This window comes from Rattus norvegicus, chromosome 8 (assembly GCF_036323735.1).
Source record: "Rattus norvegicus strain BN/NHsdMcwi chromosome 8, GRCr8, whole genome shotgun sequence".
In the NCBI taxonomy this organism is placed as follows: Eukaryota; Metazoa; Chordata; class Mammalia; order Rodentia; family Muridae; genus Rattus; species Rattus norvegicus.
Window position 1 is genome coordinate 84,966,434 of NC_086026.1, and position 21,399 is coordinate 84,987,832.

Sequence of the window (21,399 nt, forward strand, 5' to 3'; positions counted from 1 at the left end):
CAGCTACCTAGCAAGTTCGAGGCCCGCCTGAGTTTAGTGAGAGACTTTGTCAAAAACTGCTCTCTAAAAGTTGGAGGAACAGCACCCTATTTTGTCATAATACATCCCCAGACATTATTTTTCATGATGTAAGGAGGGATGACATCTGACGGGTCACCTTCACCAAGTAGTCAAAGTCACCATCAGCAGAAGAGGGACGGGTGTAGGCATATGCCTCTAGTCAGTTGTCTCCCTGTGGAGTTCCTGACAAGTGTTTCTGGGCAGAACCTCATCATGAATGATTACCAGACTGGGACTGAAAGGTTGAAAGGATGCTGTGAGTGACCTCAAAGTTACCTTTTCTATAAAGGGTGTTTTTGGGCTAGCGTACAGTGGGGTCTGTACTAGCTAGCATTAATTCCCTGGCTTGGATCTCTGTACTGTGGTTCTATAAGACAGCTCTTTGGACTCGGAGTCGAGGTAAGAGCACAAGAGAGGAAGCCAGGAAGATGCTCATGACGGGCACAGCTGTCATGGCCCTGGCTTCCAGCTACAGGGTAGAGGAAGTCCACCATCAGCTTCCCCATGAAAGAAACATCTCAGTACCTCTCCCAGCCCACTGCCCTGACTGTTCAAGAACCAGGCCTTCCCTGGGCTGTTCCCTAAGTCCCCTGATCGCTAAAAGGCACAGGAGCCCAGGCCTACCCTGGTTCAGTCTCTAACCAGGAAGAGAGTGGTACCCCTCAGGTGCCTCCCGTGGAGGGGAGTCCCTGAACCCCGAAGACCTCCATCTCCCTTCTGCTTTGTGATGGACTCTACTTCCTGACTGTCAGCGCTTAACCAGCACCAGCCACGTCTCTGAGCTGCTGTAGGGGCTCTGATGTCACAAGCGGGTTCTGTCCAGACTTTTAGGACAATGTTGATTTCTGTGGACTCAGAGTTCTCCAGCAATCTCACACATGCATCGCTGGCCCAGTGCTTGTTTGTGGATTCCTGCAGCTCCCAGCATGCCCCAGGCCTTTGCTAGGGACAGTTAGATGCATACAGCATTTACTGCCAGGCAGCAAGTTTTTATAAAGTCAGTTTCCCTTGTGAGTAGAAGGGGGTAGAGGCTGAATATAGTTCACTCAGTAAAATGTTTGCCAAGAAAACACTAAGACCTGAGTTCAATCCCCAGCACCCCATAATAATGCCTGGTGTGCACTTCTAACCCCTGAACTGGGGAAGCAGAGACAGGAAGATACATAGCTAACCCACCGACTCTAATTGGAAAATTCCAGACTGAGTGAGAGACCCTGCCTCAGAGACATCATTCCTGAGGATGGCATCTGAGGTTGTCTTCTGGAATTATACATGTAACGCATGCACACACACACACACACACACACACACACACATGCACACACACACACACATGAATGCACATGCACATGCACATACACATACACATACACACAAAATACACACACATACACACACACATACAAACACACACACAAACAAACATGCACACAAACACACACATACACACACAGACACACAGACACAAACACACACGGAAACATACACAAGCATGCAGGTACACACATGCACAAACCCCACCCCCTCGCAGAAGAACTAAAAGGTAAAATACTGGCCCAGCCCGGCTCCCAGCCACTTATACAAAGACTTGTATTATCCAAAGAGTCTGTGTGAGTCTTTGTGTCTGCTGTCACATGGAGACAGTCGCCATACTCTACCATCAGCTCTGCCCATCTCTGAGCCGGGAGAAAGTAGAATGCTTTAGAAATATGAAGTGTCTTGCTAGTCCCGTGACACATGCCTACAGGAATACTTTGAGAACTATCAGTTCTTAAACACAAAGAGAACCCCTTTCTTCCTGAGCTCTCTAACCTTACAAGAAAGCTTTGCGTGCCCTAAGAATAAGAAAAGGATAAAAGCCCTTTGGGGAGACAATGGCTTTCCTGGTCCTGCTGGGCCTTAGTGCCTGGCTCTGGATACCAGAACTGACTGTGCTCTTGTCCTTGCAGTTCACCAGGTGGCCGAGCGGGTGGAGGCCCTGGGCCAGTTTGTCATGAAGACCAGAAGGACCCTCAAAGGACACGGGAACAAAGTCCTGTGCATGGATTGGTGCAAAGACAAGCGGAGGATCGTGAGCTCCTCACAGGTACTGCATGTGTGGCTGCCACACTGCCCTTCTTGTGCAGCCTCAGTACCTCTCCCAGCCCACTGCCCTGACTGTTCAAGAACCAGGCCTTCCCTGCATGCACGCACGCGCGCACACACACACAAGTAAAAAGAAAAATAAAATGTGCATGCTCTAGACAGTGTCTTTCTGGTTCAGACAGGTGTTACTAATTTGCTGTGTGACTTTCGGATCTAACACATTGTGTTGCGCTTGCTTTTGATTTTATATCTATAATAAATAAATATCCATTTATCACCATGCATATTAAAAACACCTGAGAGTAAAACAGAGTTCTGACTCCCCTGTTTCAACCATTATCTTAATTAAATTTTATTTATTGTTTAGTTTATCATTAGAAAAGCTGTTCTCATACTTGCAATCCTCCTGCCTCAGCCTCTCAGGTACTGAGACTGCAGGCCTATGTCACCACGGCAGACTTACAGTTTTAGAGCGCTTCTGTCTCGTCTTTACTTGGTTTTGTGTCGTGGTTGCTCCTTGGCTATTTGACTTTTCCGTCTTTGCAAGCGCACTAACTGAGAGGGATTTTCTGTCACTCACAGGCTTCTTTTTTAAAAAAGACAGGATCTCCTGTTTCCCGGGCTGGCCTCAAAACCATTGTTACCTTGGATAACCTTGAATTTATAGCCCGCCTGCCTCCACCACCGAAGTGCTAGGATTACAGATGTGCACCCCCTCACCCAGTGTGTGAAGTGCTGAGAACTGAATCCGGGGCTTCAGACATGCTAGGCTCTACCAACTCAGTTACATCCTGGCCCCTCTTGCGCCACTCCTGTTGGAGGAGGAACTCTGAGGCAGGGCCATGTGAGCACTTCTGCGCACTCTCTGTGCGTCCCTCTCTGCTCCAGAGTGGAAATGTGGGATGGAAGCTTGTCTCGGTTAGGGGTTTGAAGAGATGCTGTGACCACAGCAACTCTTATAAAGGAAAACATTTACCTGGGGCTGGCTTACAGTTCAGAGGTTTAGTCCATTACTGAAATGGCAGGAAGCATGGCAGCCTGCAGGCAGATGTGGTGCAGGCAAAAGAGCTGAGAGTTCTGTGTTTGGATCCAAGGCAGCAGAAGGAGACTGTGTTCCACACTTGACAGACTTGAGTTTTAAGACCTCAAAGCCCTCCCCCAGTGACATACTTCTCCAACAAGGCCATACCTGCTCTAAGAAGGCCACACATTCCAACAAGGCCACACTTCCTAATAGTGTCACTCCCTAAAAGACCAAGCATTCACACACATGAGCCTATGGGGTCCTTTCAAACCACCACAAGACTGGAAACATTGAAGATTCTGGAACAATCTTTGGATTACCAGTAACCCTTTCCCTTTAACAAAAGAGATCACTCACAAAAGAGGGTGAGTGGGAGTCGGGTCTGGGGGTGGAGGTAAATTCTCTCCTGGTATGTGGGCGCCTGGCATGTACGTCAGCTTGTGGAAGATCACAGTTTAATGAGACTTCAGAGTGCACAGTGGGTAGGCAATGGGAAATGGCAGGCAGCAAGGCAGAGGAAACAGCCACACTGAATCAGTGTCCATGTCTGGGGAGTACAGAGGGCCCTCACATGCAGACGCAGAGCCCAGGTTGTATTACGAAACATTGACTTTCCTAACCCATCCATGTTTGGCCATTTAGGCAGAAATTAGATCTAAAGCCATGTGAGCCTGGGATCTTGAAGGACCCCACACTGTGCTCTTTGACCTCAGTCACCCAGCATTATCCAGGCTTGTCCCACCAGATGTGGTAGAGAAAGATTCTGTCACTTTAACATTGCTTCTTCTACGGGGTATTTTCCAGCCCGCTCTCCTGCTCCGTTCACCACCTTTACCTCCACACGTCTAAGGGATTAATACACTGAGTCTGAGCCAGGCATGGTGGTGCATGCACTCAGGAGATGAAGGCGGGCAGATCCAGTGTTCCAGGTCATCCTTGACTACATATCGAGGTTTAAGCCAACCCAGGCTACCTAAGACCCTGTCCAATGGGTATCTGAGTCTTGCTTTCTCTCACTTTATCTGAACCAAAAATTGTAAATCGGAGAGCTGAGCCTTTATAAAGCTCACTGGAAAACCCAGCCCCATCCCCCTCACTCCCCTTTATTCACAGGCAGGTGGGAGGTCTCGATCATCCTGGATTTCCACTGCCTGCCCTCACTGCCCATCAGGACAGGGTGCTCTGTGGACTTCTCGGCCATTACTGATAAGAGTACTCTGCCAGGTGCCGACTCCTGACCTGTTGGGGTTTTTTCTCTTTCCAGGATGGGAAGGTGATTGTCTGGGATTCCTTCACTACTAACAAGGTGAGGTACCCTCCCAGGCACACCCTGGGCCTCGGGTTCCCAGCCCAGTCCCTTCTAGAGCTCTGTGAACCACCATGGAAACAGCAACTCTGCCAGTGCTCCCTGCCCCGCCCCTAGAGGACCACCACCCCTGACCAGATAGGGCCCAGCAAGAGGAACCTGTTAAATCCCCACACATGATGTGCTCTGCATTTATCTTATGAGTGAGGATGAAAAGGATCAAATTCTGTCTTTTCTCCCCTCTCTATGTCTGGCTGGATCCCATAACCCTGTAGAAACGAACAGAGGTCAGGTGAGGTAGGAGACTGCAGGGGGATCCGACAGGCAAAGCTGTGGTGTGGGGCTGTCTGAGGCCAAGGCAAGGGTGCTCTCGGCATGCACATCTCAGATAGATCTAATAGATCAGATAGACTGTTTCCATGAGATAAAGACCGAAACTCTAAATGCAGATGTGGTTCCAGCCAGGGGCCCACCCTCTGTACAGGACAGTGCTGTCTGAGAAGACCGGTGCCAGTATCTGTCTGCAGCAACAGGCTTGTTCCTCACTGTAGAAAAGGGGATCAAAGTGTACAGTCTACTTTATTAAGCAGGTTAACAGATGTGGTTAGCAACGAGCGTGCCCTGATCAAGTGAGGGCCGTTTTCCAGGGCAGAGTCACCAACAGTCAGGCCCTGGCAAAGGATAAAAACCAGTGGAGGAAAGCAGGCTGTCTCTTACTAACTGAGATTTGGTTGGTACCAGAAGGCTGAGTCCCCTCGTCAGTGCAAAGCCCAGTTTCATCCCTTGCCACTGCCATGTAAAATGGTGACACATCAGGGACCCCGTTTTTTGTGTTTTGTAAAAGCTCAGACATTAAGACCCATGTGCACGTGCCCTATTTATTCCTGATTGGTGCTAATGTTTCAGGAGCACGCGGTCACCATGCCTTGCACCTGGGTGATGGCGTGTGCTTATGCCCCATCAGGATGTGCCATTGCTTGTGGGTAAGTTTCCCAAATGTCCCATTCGCCACAAACTACTGCTTTGTATGGGCAAATATTCCAAAATCCAAGCCGTCTAAAACTGGTACAGGGCTCTACTTTCTAAACCATGAAAAACAATAAAGCCCAGAATGAGCAACCCTTAATAATATCTGGCCAAGCACTGCCCTGAACAATAAAAAACAGCCAGAGGCCCGGGGAGATGGCTTAGTGGGTAAATCAATGTGAGGCCTCAAGTTCAAATCCCAGTATACACATGAAATGCCACACAGAGACCCTCGGGATGGCTCAGCTCTTGTCTGCTATGCAGGTTGCTGACCCGAGTCCAACCCTGATCCCACTGGAAGGAGAGAACCGACTCTTGAGAGCTGTCCTCTGTCATCCGCACGCATGCTGTTGTGCCCCTCTCTCTCTCTCTCTCTCTCTCTCTCTCTCTCTCTCTCTCTCTCTTGCATGCACACACACACATACACACACACAATAACAGTACTCTTTCAGTTAAAAATTTAGATTTATTTACTTTACATTATGTGTCTGAGTGTTGGCCTGCATGTACATGGATGAGTACACCATGTGCATGCCTAGTGCCCACCAGGTCAGAAGAGGGTGTTGGACCCTCTGGAACTAAAGAGCCAATATGGGTGCTGAGCAATGAAGCCAGGTCCTCTGCAAAAGCAACATGCGCTCCCTCGCTTCTAACAGTTTCATAGATATTTTGCATTTGCTATTTTTGCTTATTTAATCTTATGACTATTTGTATAGTCTATACATTGCATGCATGCCCGATGCCCTCAAAGGCCAGAAGAGAGCTTAGGAGGCCCTGCAACTGGAATTACAGGTGGTTGTGAGCTGCCCTATGGGTCCTGGGATCGAACCCAGGTCCTCTCTAAAAGCAGCTGGTGCTTTGAACCACTGAGCCATCTCTCCAGGCGCTAGGTTCTCAGCTCCTTGGCTCGGTGTTAGCTGGTGGGGAGCTCTTGCTAATCTCTCAGCTGTGATAAAGACCAGCATATGCATAAGGAACGTCCTTATCTGGGGGAGATGTACGTGTGCTCCCTGATCTGTTTAGAAGTTGATGTTACGTTTGTATCCATCTGGTTCTGCATTCGCTCCCGCACACATGGTGAGCTGTTGGTGAACTGAGGAAAGGAGTTTCCATATTCATTTTTGTGGGTTTGCTTCCATTTGATTATAGATTAGAGGGTGTGGAGTCGAAGGGGAAAAGGTTGCAATGTAAGACAAATAAATAGAGAAAGTAATAAAGAAGGCATTTGCACAGTCAGTATAAATGAGAAGGATGCATGTGTCTGTCCTTCCATGCCAACCTTTGGTTCTTCTGTCGTCTCCGCTAGTGGTCTGGATAATAAGTGTTCCGTGTACCCACTGACATTTGACAAGAACGAGAACATGGCTGCCAAGAAGAAGTCTGTCGCTATGCACACCAACTACCTGTCTGCCTGCAGCTTCACCAACTCAGACATGCAGGTGAGTGCCCCCATCCCCCTGGGGCACTCCCCATGCAGAGCACATCTGGGAAATACAGGGTAAGGCGAGCTCTGTGTAGCGCAGGCTCCAGAGGAAGCGCCTGCCTTCTGTCTTGGTCACTGTTCCTAATAAAATCAAAAAGAGGAAAGCTGGGGTTGGGGATTTAGCTCAGCGGTAGAGCGCTTGCCTAGGAAGCGCAAGGCCCTGGGTTCGGTCCCCAGCTCCAAAAAAAAAAGAAAAGAAAAGAAAAAGAGGAAAGCTGGGCCTCCGGATGTAGAGTTGAGACAAACTCTGGCTGTGGTAGTGAGCACTCTGCTCTGGGCGGACGAGGGTGGGAATGCTGTGTGTAAGGCAGGCAATATAAACTCCACAGCGGCTGAGCTTCAGAGCTGTACACTGCCTTCCTGTTCACATTTGCCCACATGCGTGTCTGTGCATCCACATGCATGCAGTGCCCATGGAGGCCAGAAGAGGGCGTCAGATTTCCCCTGGAGTTATAGGTGGCTGTGAGCCACTGTGGGTGCAGGAAACTAAGCCCTAGACCTCGGCAAGAGCAGCCAGTGCTCTTAATCTCTGAGCCATCTCACCAACCCTTATCTATTCTTCAAAAGATAAAAAACGGAGCTGGAGAGATGGCTCATAACAAGCTAGGCGTTTCCAAAAATGCATCCCTATAACTACAGCTATGAGAAATCCGAGACCTGTGACTTCATCTCGCACAGGTGCATGCATGCATGCGCGCACACTCACAACTCACACCTGTAAATAAGCAAAATTAGTCTTTAACTTAAAAAATCAAGAACAAAATGTAATGGGCATTAAGTCTGTGCCCTACTTTGCACAAACAACAGCCAGGACAGTACACCTCTAACACTCTGACAACATTGCTATAGCAAGTCATGACTGTTACCATAGTTGATTCAGTCACACAGATCTGCAAGGCAGACAGAAACCTGGTTTAGGACCTGATAGTGCTGGACAGGAAGTCTGGCAAGCTATGAGTCTTAAAGTGAGACTTGGTGGTCTGTTTACCTTGGTAAGTAAGTTGTATGGGGCTGGCTCTGTCTTTTCTTCTGCAACAGTATTTCCTGGAGCAAGTAGCTAGGGGGTATGAGTGTGTGTGTGTGTGTGTGTGTGTGTGTGTGTATGTGTGTGTATGTGTGTGTATGTGTGTATGTGTGTGTATGTGTGTGTGAGTATGTGTGTGTATGTGTGTGTATATGTGTGTGTATGTGTGTGTGAGTCTGTGTGTGTGTATGTGTGTGTATGTGTGTATGTGTGTGTATGTGTGTGTATGTGTGTGTATGTGTGTGTATGTGTGTGTATGTGTGTGTATGTGTGTGTATGTGTGTGTGAGTCTGTGTGTGTATGTGTGTGTATGTGTGTGTATATGTGTGTGTGTGTGTGTGTGTGTGTGTGTGTGTGTGTGTGTGTAGCCTGCTATGCTCTGTGGAAGGTTAAACCTTTAGCTAACCTTCCCCAACTCTCTTTCTTCGTGCAGATCCTGACAGCCAGCGGTGATGGCACTTGCGCCCTGTGGGATGTGGAAAGTGGACAGCTGTTGCAGAGCTTCCATGGCCATGGGGCTGACGTCCTCTGCTTGGACCTGGCCCCCTCAGAAACTGGAAACACCTTCGTGTCTGGGGTAAACACAAAGAAACTCTCTGGGGCTTTTGTCCACCAGGGAGGTAGATGCTGGGTGTTGTTTTTGTTCTTAGCTCTGGTCCTGTCTCTTTCCTAGAAGTGTCTTCAGCTTCCTGCAGCTGTAAAACCTCAGTTCCTACAGTCCTCCTTCTTCCAGGCCCCCTTCGTTCTGTCACTACCATTCAGAAGTCTATAGAGATCTGGCATGTTCTGTTTGAATGTTGCAACTCAGGGTGTGTGTCTGTCACCATGTATTTAAGGTCCCTCAAAATTTGCATGTTAGCGTAACCATGGGCCACCGTGCTTGCATGCTAAGATGAGGCAGTGCCGGGACGTCACAGAGCTCAGGGCTGGAGAACACTCCCATCCCACATCCTTTGGCCACCACTCTCCTCCTCATCCTTGGATGCAGGAAACAGAAGAGGAACTATAGGGATCAACATATGGGCCTAACTGATATCATACCATTGAGATCTCATTTTCTTCCCGTGTGTTTGGCCACCCGAGTATGTCTTCTCCTTGTGCCTTTGCAGAATTGCACCATCCCTGCTCAATCATTGCCCTCTTGGTAGGACCCTTATCTCTGTAGATTATATTGTCTCTTAGCATCCAGCAGGAAGGTGAAGGTTCTTGAATTTTATTGTCTCTGTCCTCAGTGAAACTCTTGGGGTCCTATACCCCATGGCAGGTGCTCCTAAGATGTCATCCTTGCCTCTTCACATCTTTGAGGCCAACAAACCTGAGTGCTTGAAGCCATCAGTTCATGTAACTGTTGAGAGAATGCTTTTGCTATTGGAGCTCTGTGGGAATTCATCAAAAAGCTTTCCAGAATCTCTACCACATGATATGAGAAATCTTTTGTCTATGGTTGTCTGCCTTATGAATGACTCAGAGAGAACATCAGGGTTGAGGGGGAAGGCTGGGACTGGCGGGAGACTTGCTGCCCTCTCCCCTAATTGTTCAAGGGCAGGCCTATGAGGAGACTCTGGGACCGCTGTTCCCCAGGTCTGCGTGCTGCTAAGGTACAGACAGCCCAGAGGAGCCCATTTCTAGCTCTGCTGAAGGTCGGCTCTACAACTCCAACAGCTGAGGCTCTTGGCTACTCTGTTTGGACACCACCCACCTATCCTTTGGTGTCACCGACCCAGACTCCATCCCATCCCCACCACATGTACCAACACCCGCTTGCCACAGGACTGAGGAAAGTGGACAGGAAGAGGAGAGAGTGGAAGGGAGTGGAGAAAAGTAAAATTCCCCAGAGGAAGTAGGGAGGAGACACTGAAGGTCTTACTCCAACTCAGAAATTCACAAAAGAAGGGAGGGGCGTCATGTGCCCTCCTGCTCTTCAGTCCTGGGAAGGTCTCCTTCCTCAGGCTAACTGGGTGGAGGAGAGTGACTTGTTAAGATTCATCCTTGTCTGTACATAGTTCTTGCAGTATATAATTGTATGATTTTCTGTTTGTAGGGTTGTGACAAGAAGGCCATGGTGTGGGACATGCGCTCTGGCCAGTGTGTGCAAGCCTTTGAAACTCATGAATCTGATGTCAACAGTGTCCGGTCAGTAAGTAAAATATTTGGGGTCCTCTGACCTGGGGCTTTACTGAGGTTTAGATCATCCTTAGCAGGACACACATACACACACACACACACACACACACACACACACATACACACACACACACACACACACACACACACACACACACACCAGAGATTACCTGAGAAAAAAGGTTCCTCAACAGGAAAGGTTCCAGGTCCCAGGAGCCCTTCATCTACTTGCTTTAGAGACAAGCCATACCCTCCTGACGTGAGCCACTATTTCTGAGGCAATCTTCATGTGTGTATTGAATGCATCCATGCCAAGCATTCCCTCCAAAATAGGATTACAGCAGTGAGCATGGAAGATAAAGCTTCTATTGCCCTTCAAGAAACAGACCAAATACAAAAAGAGACACACGTATACAGTGGGGGGGGGGGGATGAGGAACAGGGATAGAAATGTCTGGGCTGGGCTGCTTCTAGGAGGTCAAAGGCCTCTGAGAAGGTGACATTTAAACTGAGGCCTGGAGGATGAAGAGCCAGCCTTGCATATTGAAAGGGCACTGAGGTGAGACGGGCCACACTGTAAAAGCACTGAGCTCAGGAAGCCCACATCTCTAATCTGAACAGTCAGCAGTGGCCCGTTTGTTTACACAGGGAAGACTAGAGGAAGGACAAACGGGAGGTGGGCATTGAGGAAGGACAGACGGGAGGTGGGCATTGAGGAAGGACAGACGGGAGGTGGGCATTGAACAGCATAGGGCTACTTCAGTCGAGAGAACCCTAGTCAGCCAGGCTGAGATGCTCAGTTGGTAGCAAGCTTTCCAGAAGTGGGGTTCTAGAAAAGGGATGGGATTTCACTTGTTCAGAAGGTGTCACAGCATGGCTCAATATAAAACATCTTTCTACTCAGAGCCCTAAAATTTGCCATCGTGCCTAATGAGAAAACACTAGATGTGCTCCTCTGAGTTTCCAACTCCCACATCAGATGACTCACAACTGCCTCTAACTCCAGCTCCAGGAGAACCAATATCCTCTTTTGGCCTTCTTAGGATACCTGCATTCACATGAACACACACACAAACACACAAGACACACACATAGGACACATAAACACACACACATATACACACACATGACACATACGTACACACATACATACACATACATATACACACATATATACACATAAGACACAAACATACATACACATACATGCATATATACATACACAACATATACACACACACATGCACAACACATACACATGCAAAACACTCACACATACACACATGACACATATATATATACATGCACACACATGACACATATACATACACACATATATACACACAACATATATACATACATACACACACATATACACAAGACACCCATGACACATATACATACATACCTATATACATACACACACATATACATACACAAGACACATACACACATATATACATAGACAACATATACACTTACATACATACATGACACACACATGGCACATACATACACACATGACATATACATACACATACACACATATATACACACAACATATATACACATACACACACAAGACACCCATGACACATACACATTCACATACAAGACACCCACACATATACACGACACATGCACATACACATGACACATACATAGACATACACACACATGTACATACACCTTACATACACACTCACATACACAAGACACACAAACATAGTTTTTAAAAAACACATAGTATGTTCAGAGAATGGCATGGGGCAGACAGAGCTAAATAAACTTTGTGGACATGCAGGGTGAAGGGGAACAAGGTAGTGAGTACCCTCCAACCTTCCTGTTCTCATTCCTCCTGTCAGAAACTTTGTAAGGTAGTCACCCAAAATCAACCTGAGGCTGGTTGTAAACCAACTTCAATCTCTGAGCATCTGCATAGCAATGCACAGTTGCAGGTGGCTGTAATTCCAGCACAGAGGTGACAGAGGACTCACCTGGGGTCCCATCCCCATCTGGGGCTGACTGGCCAGCCAATCTAGCCTCTCGGTGAACTCCAGGTCAGTAAAAGAACCTGACTCAAAGGAAGGGGACATTTTCCAGAGATTGATACCCGAAGCTGCCCTCCACCTTCTACACCTACACAACTGTATGCATTAAAAACAACAGAACCAACCTTCCCTATTAGCAGGCTTTTACTGTCATCTCCCCAGTACAGGCTGCAGGCTGGAGGCCATTGTAAGCAGAAAGAAGATCATCGAAAGGGAGGGACACATCGGAGTGTGGGCGCTGTGAGGGATTAAAAGATGCTCACTCAGGGATGTGGCTCAGGTGGCATTGTGCTTAACTAGAATACATGGAACCCTGAGTTCCCCCTCTAGCAGGCCATAAAACCGGGTGTTGTAACTCTCCTGGACTCTCAGAACAGAGGAGTGGAGGCAGGAGGATTCAAAGTTCAAGGTCTTCACAGAGTTCAAGGCTAGGCTGGGCTACATGAGACCCCACCTATTAGTAAATAAGTAAACAAACTAATAAATACCCCCACTCTGCTCCTGTCTGTGGTTTATAATCTAGCATCCATACTTCCCCCTGAGTACGGAGAAGATGACGGCGGGATGCCACCGCCCACTGGGGCTTTTTAGTTAGCAGTATGCTGTGTTCTTGGTACTCACTACCTTGTTCACCTTCACCATGTAGACAGGCATAATTATCCTCGCTGTCCAGATGAGGAAACCAGGCTGGGGAAGATGATGTCATTGCCCAAAGCCCTGCATGTCCTGACAATGCCGACAGCTGATGTGGCTCTGTCCCTCTGACTCCATTGCCCCTGTGCTCTGAGCCTCACTTTGTGAATGAGGTGCATTGCAGGACTGCTCCTGCTCTGCTCAGTACCTGGTGTGAAGGCACTGACTTCATCTGGCCCTCAGCAGACCTCTCTGTAAGGCAATGCCCCTGTCCTGGGTTTACCCGAGGAACCACACGAGGCTCCCCTCAGTCCTGTGTCCCAGAAGCGGAGCTTCTGGCTGTGTGACCTAGGATCCCTTCTCCTGGGTCATGAGCAGAGTCATGGGCGTGACTACTCCTCATAACGGGCTTTCTACCAAACTCTCTGCAGATACTACCCCAGTGGAGATGCTTTTGCTTCCGGATCAGATGATGCCACGGTATGTTTCTCCGATACTGATAGCCCTTTCAAGGCAGAGGGGAGGGGTAATAGCTTGTTTTTACTTTACATTTTGCAGAAGTAGCAAGGAAATTTTATTTAAAGCCCAACAACATGAAGGACCAGAAAACACCACAGGAAAACATCAGGCCTTAGTTTGGTTTTGTTTTGTTTTTTCTCAAATTTTACTTATGCATTTTAATGTATATGGATGTTTTGCCTTATGTGTGTCTGCACCACATGCATGCTTGGTGCCCTCGGAGAGCAGAAGAGGGCACTGGGATGTCCTGAGACCAGAATTACAGATGATTGTGAGCCACTCTCTAGGTGCTAGTACTTGACCCTAATTCCTTGAACAACAGCCGGTGGTCTTGATAGCTGAGCCATTTCTCCAGCCCCTTAGCCATGGTGCCTTGGCTACCTTGAAGGTTCTTCTTTCCTCCAACCTTTACCCTCCCCACAATTTCACCCCCTATCACTAAATAGGAGAGAAAGGAGAGAGAGAGGAGAGAGATCTGAATCTAATCTCCTTGTTTATTCTTTGAGCATGACTATTACTAACAAACCACAGCCAACCCGCCTAGCATTATATACCCTCTGACACCTTCCCAGAATTCCAAACGTCCCAGAATCACGGAAATTACCTGCAGCTGGCAAAGCCATGCTTCTGCTAGAGCACAGGAGAATCATGGTCCGCTGCTGTAGGCCACCCGAAGCAGCCCACACCCCTACACCTGGGATTAAAATGAAAGTACATTCTTATATTTCTGTATTTTTAAAGAGCCAACTTTCCAAAACTGTCACTATACCTTAACTTTATTTTATTTATTGAAACTTGTTTTCTAGTCACAGGATTTATGTGTAGCCACTGAATTAAAATGGAAAGAATTTCCTCTCCTTTCCTAAGAAAAAAAAGTTTAATGAATCCTGACTGCCCTTTCTCTCCATAAATACAGTGCCTGTTTGTATGTTTGTCTTTTTTACACGATGACAACCTGTGTGCGCTCGTCTGTGACCAACCAGCATTTTTCACTGCTTATTTTCTCGATAATTGTCTGGTATTTCATATTATTGGCATGCCGTCATGTACTCAAAGAATCTTCCATCTGGAGAGAGCTCTTTGTAAGTTCTCCTCCCCCACCCCATTAAGAACACTGCCATAGGGCTGGAGAGATGGCTCAGTGGTTAAGAGCACTGACTGCTCTTCCAGAGGTCCTGAGTTCAAATCCCAGCAGCCACATGGTGGCTCACAACCGTCTGTAATCAGATCTGATGCCTCTTCTGGTGTGTCTGAAAACAGTTACAGTGTACTTATATATGATAAATAAGTAAATCTTTAAAAAACAAAACAAAACAAAAAAAGAACGCTGCCATAAAGCCAGCATGGTGGTTCAATGCTTGTAATGTCAGTGTAGAAGAGGAAGAGATGTTCAAGGTTATCCTTAGCCACATATACACAGCAAGTTCACAGCCAACCTAGACACAGGCACATACATCCATATTCACATTCATAAATAATAAAATATTTCAAAACTCTTAGATGTGTCAAGAATATGTAACAAAATATAAAGGCATACACATTTTGGCTACACCATTTTGTAGAAACAAATTTTGCTATAAGTAAGTATTTTTGTGGGCTGGAGAGATGGCTGGAGAGTGGTTAAGAGCACTGACTGCTCTTCCAGAGGTCCTGAGTTCAATTCCCAGCACCCACATGGTGGCTCACAACCATCTGTAGTGAGATCCGATGTCCTCTTCTGGTGTGTCTGAAGACAGCTACAATGTACTCATATATAATAAATAAACAAATCTTTAAAAATATATTTTTTTGTGCTTTTCACTACTTAAAAGCCCTCAGGCAATTACTGCTTACCTAAAACCAGATACAGTTCTCACAGTTTGTTACAAGTGGCAAATTATGATGACATATGTTTTTAAAAGAAAATTTTTTTCTTGTTGTTCTCAAAAATACCAAATATTAAAGGGCTTCACTCTAAGACGCTGCTATAAGAAGATGTTATAAGAGAACTTTCTGAGTTTTGATGATAGTGAAATCTCAGAGTTGAAGAAATGGCTCAGAGATTAAGAGGACTTGCTGCCCTCCCAGAGGACCTGAGTTCAAGTCCAGCACCCCTGTCAGGTGGCTCATGACCTCCTGTAACTTCAGTTCTGGGGAACCTGATACCCTCTTCTGTCCTCCCCACACACCCATGCATGTGTGCATTCGTGCACACACAGGCACATACATCCATGTTCACATTCATAAATAATATAATATTTTTAAAACTCTTAGATGTGTCAAGAATGTGTAACAAAATATAAAGGCACACGTTTTGGCTACACCATTTCACAGAAACAATTCTGTTCTAAGTGTTCTGCTCCTAAGCCAATGCCAGGGAGACATCAACATGTATACAAAGATTTTTATATAAAAAGGTTCATCATGTGGCTATGGGGAGTTAGTTCTATTGTTACTGCCCAGGCCATCGCCCCTTGTAGTGTATTCAAAAATCAGTTTTCTTCACACACACACACACACACACACACACACACACACAAATATTCATCGTAGAATTGTGCATAAAAGAGAAAGTTTAGTCATAAGAAGAACGTTTAGCTGGTTATTGCCTAACAGATTGAGACATAGCCACATGGGGAATATTGGACTGACATGTAAATCATCTTCTTTGAAGACTAATTTTGGTAAGTGCTTGCCACATGATGTTGACAGAGCCAGCAGTGAACACTCACCCCATCCATTTCCACACAGTCTTAGTCAGGATTTCTACTGCTCTGATGAAACACTGTGACCAAAAAGCAAGTTGGGGAGGAAAGGGTTTATTTGGTTTCCATATCACTATTCATCAAAGGAAGCCAGGACAGGAACTCAAACCCGGAGGCAGGCACTGACACGGGCCATGCAGGAGTGCCGCTTACTGGCATGCTCCGCATGGCTTACTCAGCCTGCTTTCTTTATAGCAGCCCACCAGCCCAGGATAGCACCACCTACAGTGTCCCCACCAGTCACCAATTAAGACAATGCTCTGCAGGCTTGCCCATAACCCAATCTTATGGAGGCATTTTCTGAATTGAGGTTCCTTCTATTCAGATGACTTTGAACTTGTGTCAAATTAACATCAACTGTCCAGCACACACACATAAAGTAGGAAAAAAAACCACACCAAAAACTAACATCCCAGACATTAGCAAATGCCTCTAGGACTTGGGGTGACTTTCATTTCCTCATTGTGAATTTCTAAGCATCATGGAATGTTCCACAATGCCTGTGAGTGCTTCATCAAGGAAGAGAAGGCAGGGCTCTATGTTGTCTCTGTATGTGAAACTTTTTACACTCACTGTGTCTTTGAGTCCCTACTGACCCATAGAGATTAACTGGAAATAGGACTGAAGGAGAGAACAGAAGGAGAGAGAACTAAAGAGGTTTTCTCCTGCCATGCCTCAAACTACAGAAGCTGATGGTCTGTACTTCGACAAGTTGAAGCCAGAAGTAATTGTCCCTTTGTTTCTTTGTACCTCAGTGTCGCCTCTATGACCTGAGGGCAGATAGAGAGGTTGCCATCTACTCCAAGGAGAGTATTATATTTGGAGCATCAAGCGTGGATTTCTCCCTCAGTGGTAAGATTTTACCTCAGAAACTTCCCCGGGACTGTAGGATTAGACCTAAAAAGAACAAAGCAGCTCTCTGCCAAGCCTCCCATCACTGAGCTTTCTGTGAGGCAATGTGCTGAGGCCACATGGGACCTTCAGATACCCCTCTTCGGCCCTTCCCACTTCATGCTCTGAAACCCCCTGCAACCCTGCCCACACCTGGGAGGCAGCCAACAGAAGCCAAGGCAGTGTTGATGGGACACCCTCCTGTTCTAAGTCTGTCTTTCCGCACAAAGCTGCAGTTACTTTCTGGCACCTCTACCCAAGCATCAAAGACCACTTACTGCTCAGCCCTTGAAAACACTGTCACTTTGTCTTAATCTCTGTGAACTCAAGTTGAAGGTTTAGAAATGGCAGGAATGTTCCTGCTTCCTTTAAGGCCCAGTGGCATCCTATACACATGTGACCCTAGCATGGTGGCTTCTACCAATGGCATTACAGTGATATTCATCTCTGTCCTGTGCCTTCCCCAGAGGACAAGGACTGCTTCTCCTGAATTGCAAAGGCAACACACACTGTCTGCCATACGGTGGGCCTAGATTAATCTGTTTATTGTGTGGGTGGGTAGATGGGTGGATGGATGGATGGGTGGATAGGTAGGCGGGTGGGTGGATGGATGGATTAGAAAATTAATTGGTGAATGAGAGAGAGAGAAAGAGAGAGAGAGAGAGAGAGAGAGAGAGAGAGAGAGAGAGAGAGTCAAAAAAGGAAAAACAGGAACTGACTTAACCATTGTATCTTTTCCAGGCCGCCTGCTCTTTGCTGGGTACAATGACTATACCATCAATGTCTGGGATGTTCTCAAGGGCTCCCGGGTCTCCATCCTGTTTGGACATGAAAACCGTGTTAGCACTCTGCGAGTGTCTCCTGATGGGACAGCATTCTGCTCAGGGTCGTGGGATCACACCCTAAGAGTAAGAAGGATGTCCGTTTTCCTGTGTGAACGGAGAGGAAGGGTGGTGGCCGTCCTGAACAGTCTCTGTCCCTGTCCATAGGGGTGGCAAGAGGGTGTCTCTGGGAGGTTGGGAGCCTTGTCCACACAGGTGTTCAGCATGGTGGCGAGAAAATAACTGAAGCCTGTGAGAGCCCTGTTCAGTAAAGTGTGTGAGCATGCATGTGTGTGTGTGTGTGTGTGTGTGTGTGTGTGTGTGTGTGTGTGTGCAGCCCAAAGTCCTGTCTTTAAACTCTTAACTCAACTCTTACAATACAAACTATCGACTATTAAAAGGGATCTATCTGTGTCTTCTCAGGTTTGGGCATAATCCTCTCCCAGCGTGCAAGAAGGACACGTGCTCTCCCGTGTGGATACGACCTCTTGATGAGCCCAGGGCTTCCCACAGGTAGCCTATGGGAGCAATCCCAGTCAGCACTCACTCACCCGTCCAGTGTCTCCATGAAATCCGCCCTCCCAGGAAATACTCAGATAGGCCCTGGCTCTTCAACTGGCCCTCCAAGCCCTTCTTTCATCTCAAACACTCTGTGAAGTTTTGTCCGTTTTTGAAGCTATTCCAACCACCAGAATTCCACGTCTGTCAGCATTTCAAATGTCCCTCATTGCTTCCTTGAATCCAGTCTGTCTTCAGAGCACTTTAAAGTCTACCTTTTCTTGGTGTCGACTGTGGTTTCTAGAGCCATCGTCTGGACATGCCGGCTATATGGACTGTGAGAGTGGCTATTCAGTGGTCTGTAACAGAAGGAAATTTCAGTTCCAAATGTACAGAATCACACAGAATCACTTTTTAAAACTGTTTCTAGGTAAAAGTATCTTTTTCAACCTGTTCGTTGTCTTTTTTTAGATAGTATGTTTTTGTTTGGGTTGATTTGTTTGGTTGGTTGGTTGGTTTTGTTCTGGGGGAAGCTTTAGAAATGAAATGGACACATGCAGAAAACAGGCTATGTATTTGACTTGTGAAAAATGCAGTCTAGGGCTGAGCATTCCCCTACACCTGAGGGGAAAACCAGTTGCCATTCCTGGCACCAATACTGCCAAGAGCAAACAGAACCTTCTGGCATGGGAACAGGTCACTAAACTGATTTAAAAGCCTGCTAGTAGTGTTATCAGAAATGCCTAAGATAATGTGTGTGTTGTCCCTATAAATTATATTCGAATGTCCTGCACAGCAGCTGTACCGACACAGACTGATGGGCAGGCCATGAATAATAATGTCTTTGCTACCCAAGGGGTATCTTGTCTTTATTTGAATCATAAATCCCTTCTAGAAGCGACTGGCTGCTGTGCGTCACAAGGTCCCTGCTTTCTCTTCCTTTTTTTTCTTTTAAAGGTACAGAGGTTTGTTCTTTTAGAAACTCTTCCTGTGTTAACATGCTGTGTTAACAGAAATCATGGCACAGACTTGTAAGTCCAGGTCCATGGGGCAGAGGCAACAGGATGGCTTGAACCCAAGAGTTCAAGCTCGGCCTCAGCCGCATAGTGAGGTCCCATCTTCCCATCGCTTTGCTTTCTCTAGTTTGTTTTCATGTTTATTCGTTCATGTATTTGATGTTTTTTTTTTAACTCTGTGTGTGTTGGCGGGGGTGAGTACCCATGCCACAGGGCACACGTGGAGGTCAGAGTATAAGCGTGGGAACCTGCTCTCTCCTTCCACTGCATGGTGCCTGGGGATGGGACTCAGGGTGTCAGGCCCAATTAGTAGCAGTTGGCAGTCTCCCTGCCCTGCCCTTGTTGTTTTCTTAGAGAAACAAGGTAGCATGTATCCCAGGCTGCCCTCAAACCCTCTACACTGTCGAGTGTGAGTGTGAACTTCTGACCCCGCTGCCTTCGCCTCTCAGGTGTTGGTACGCTGAGATGGCCAGTGTGCATCGCACACTAGATGCACTAAGATGGCTGGTGCTGTCAGAGATCAAACCCCGACCTTCCCTCACGATTCACAAACACTCCACCAACTGAAGTACAGCCCCAGCCCCAGGACCCCATCTTTTAAAGGAATGCTCAGTTTTGTTCTGTGAAGTGTACTGGGAACCAAAGGTCACCTCGGACACTGGTAAAACTGTCATCGAGGGTGGCCTCGGGCATTTGAAGAGCCTAAGATTTGCTGTCCCTGAGAAGCAGGATGTATGTGTGTCCTCAGATTGTCTGTTTCCTGTCTTATCCTATTCTGCCTGTCTCTTTGCTTAGTGCTGGTTTGTGGCCCCAGCAACAGCCCCATGCTCCTCAGAGAGACCCTTGGAATGCAGAACGACACTCTCCCAGTCAGCAGGATGGCACTGTCACCACTTCAGCAGTCTCTGTGGGACTGAGAGTAACAAAAGCCGCTTGTATTTTGTTCTGTCATTAACAGTGTATAAATATCCCTCAGGGACTGGAGAGACGGCTCAGCGGTTAAGAGCACCGACTGCTCTTCCAGAGGTCCTGAGTTCAGTTCCCAGCGACCACATGGTGGCTCACAACCATCTGTAATGGGATCTGATGCCCTCTTCTGGTGTGTCTGAAGACAGCTACAGTGTACTCACATACATAAAAATAAATCTTTTAAAGAAAACTTTAAAAAATATTTAAATATCCCTCAGAAGCCCTGAAAGAGTCTTGGGGACTCACAAGGGTTCTGGATTATACTTTAACACTCTAAAGAGCGCTCGTTCCCCTCAGGGAAACTACTGGATTAAAGCAGGCCTCTAGAGAACATGGGCATACAGAAGGGACCAGGACAGCTGGGAGGAGTTGACCTCTGGGAAGGGGCCTCCGAGGAAGCTTAGGGTAGCATCAGCATCACAGAATGTCAAAAAGGAGGTCCAAGAGGGCCCACAGGGCCACAGCCCAGCAGGTCTGTGAACTAGAGCAGGGGTTTCTCCACCTGTGGGTCTCGACCTCTTTGGCAGCCATATGTCAGCTCTCCTACATATCAGAGGTTTACATTATGTTTCTAAGAGTAGCAAAATTACAGTTATGAAGTAGCAACAAAATAATTTTATAGTTTGGGGTTACCACAACCCAAGGACAGGGGAAGGTTGAGAATCACTGTACTAGAAATGTATCAGTGGAGGAGAGACAGGGGCTCTAGGGGCATAGCTGGTAAGTCAGAAATAGGCAAGAGTCAGGGGTTGGAACCACATTGCCTCCTCTAGCCTAGGACAACCACTTGCAAAATGGTTTATATATCTTTATTTCCCAAACAAGTAGGCTCCATCAATAATATCAAGTAAAGACATCGCTACTAGCTGGGCCTGACAGCCCAAGCCTGAACTCAGGAGGCTGAGGCAAGAGAATGACAAGTATAAGACCTACTCACCCCCTAAAAAGTTCCAGCCCCCATCTGTTTAATCCTTAACAGTAATTTGAGGGTCTCCTCTGTTCCTGCTTGCTCCACCCCCACGGCTCTCTCCTTGTAACAGGTGCAAGTGATATTCCCAAATGTCCAGGCGGGTCAGAGTGGGAAATAGCTGAGGCTAGAAAGCCGGCTGAGGTTGGACCAGGTACA

General features: G+C 47.0%; 1 protein-coding gene across 1 annotated transcript in view; it reads left to right on the forward strand.

Annotated features, from left to right (window-relative positions):
- Positions 1-19,143, forward strand: part of Gnb5 (G protein subunit beta 5) — a 28,948-nt gene extending 9,805 nt beyond the window's left edge. Inside the window, exons 2-11 of the mRNA NM_031770.4 lie at positions 2,010-2,146; positions 4,434-4,475; positions 5,382-5,458; positions 6,808-6,940; positions 8,442-8,585; positions 10,050-10,141; positions 13,247-13,295; positions 16,834-16,930; positions 17,711-17,877; positions 18,214-19,143. Of these exons, the coding sequence (NP_113958.1) occupies positions 2,010-2,146; positions 4,434-4,475; positions 5,382-5,458; positions 6,808-6,940; positions 8,442-8,585; positions 10,050-10,141; positions 13,247-13,295; positions 16,834-16,930; positions 17,711-17,877; positions 18,214-18,225 (950 nt within the window). The 3' untranslated portion in view covers positions 18,226-19,143. The remainder of the gene's footprint in view (positions 1-2,009; positions 2,147-4,433; positions 4,476-5,381; positions 5,459-6,807; positions 6,941-8,441; positions 8,586-10,049; positions 10,142-13,246; positions 13,296-16,833; positions 16,931-17,710; positions 17,878-18,213) is intronic.
- Positions 19,144-21,399: the final 2,256 nt, after the last annotated feature.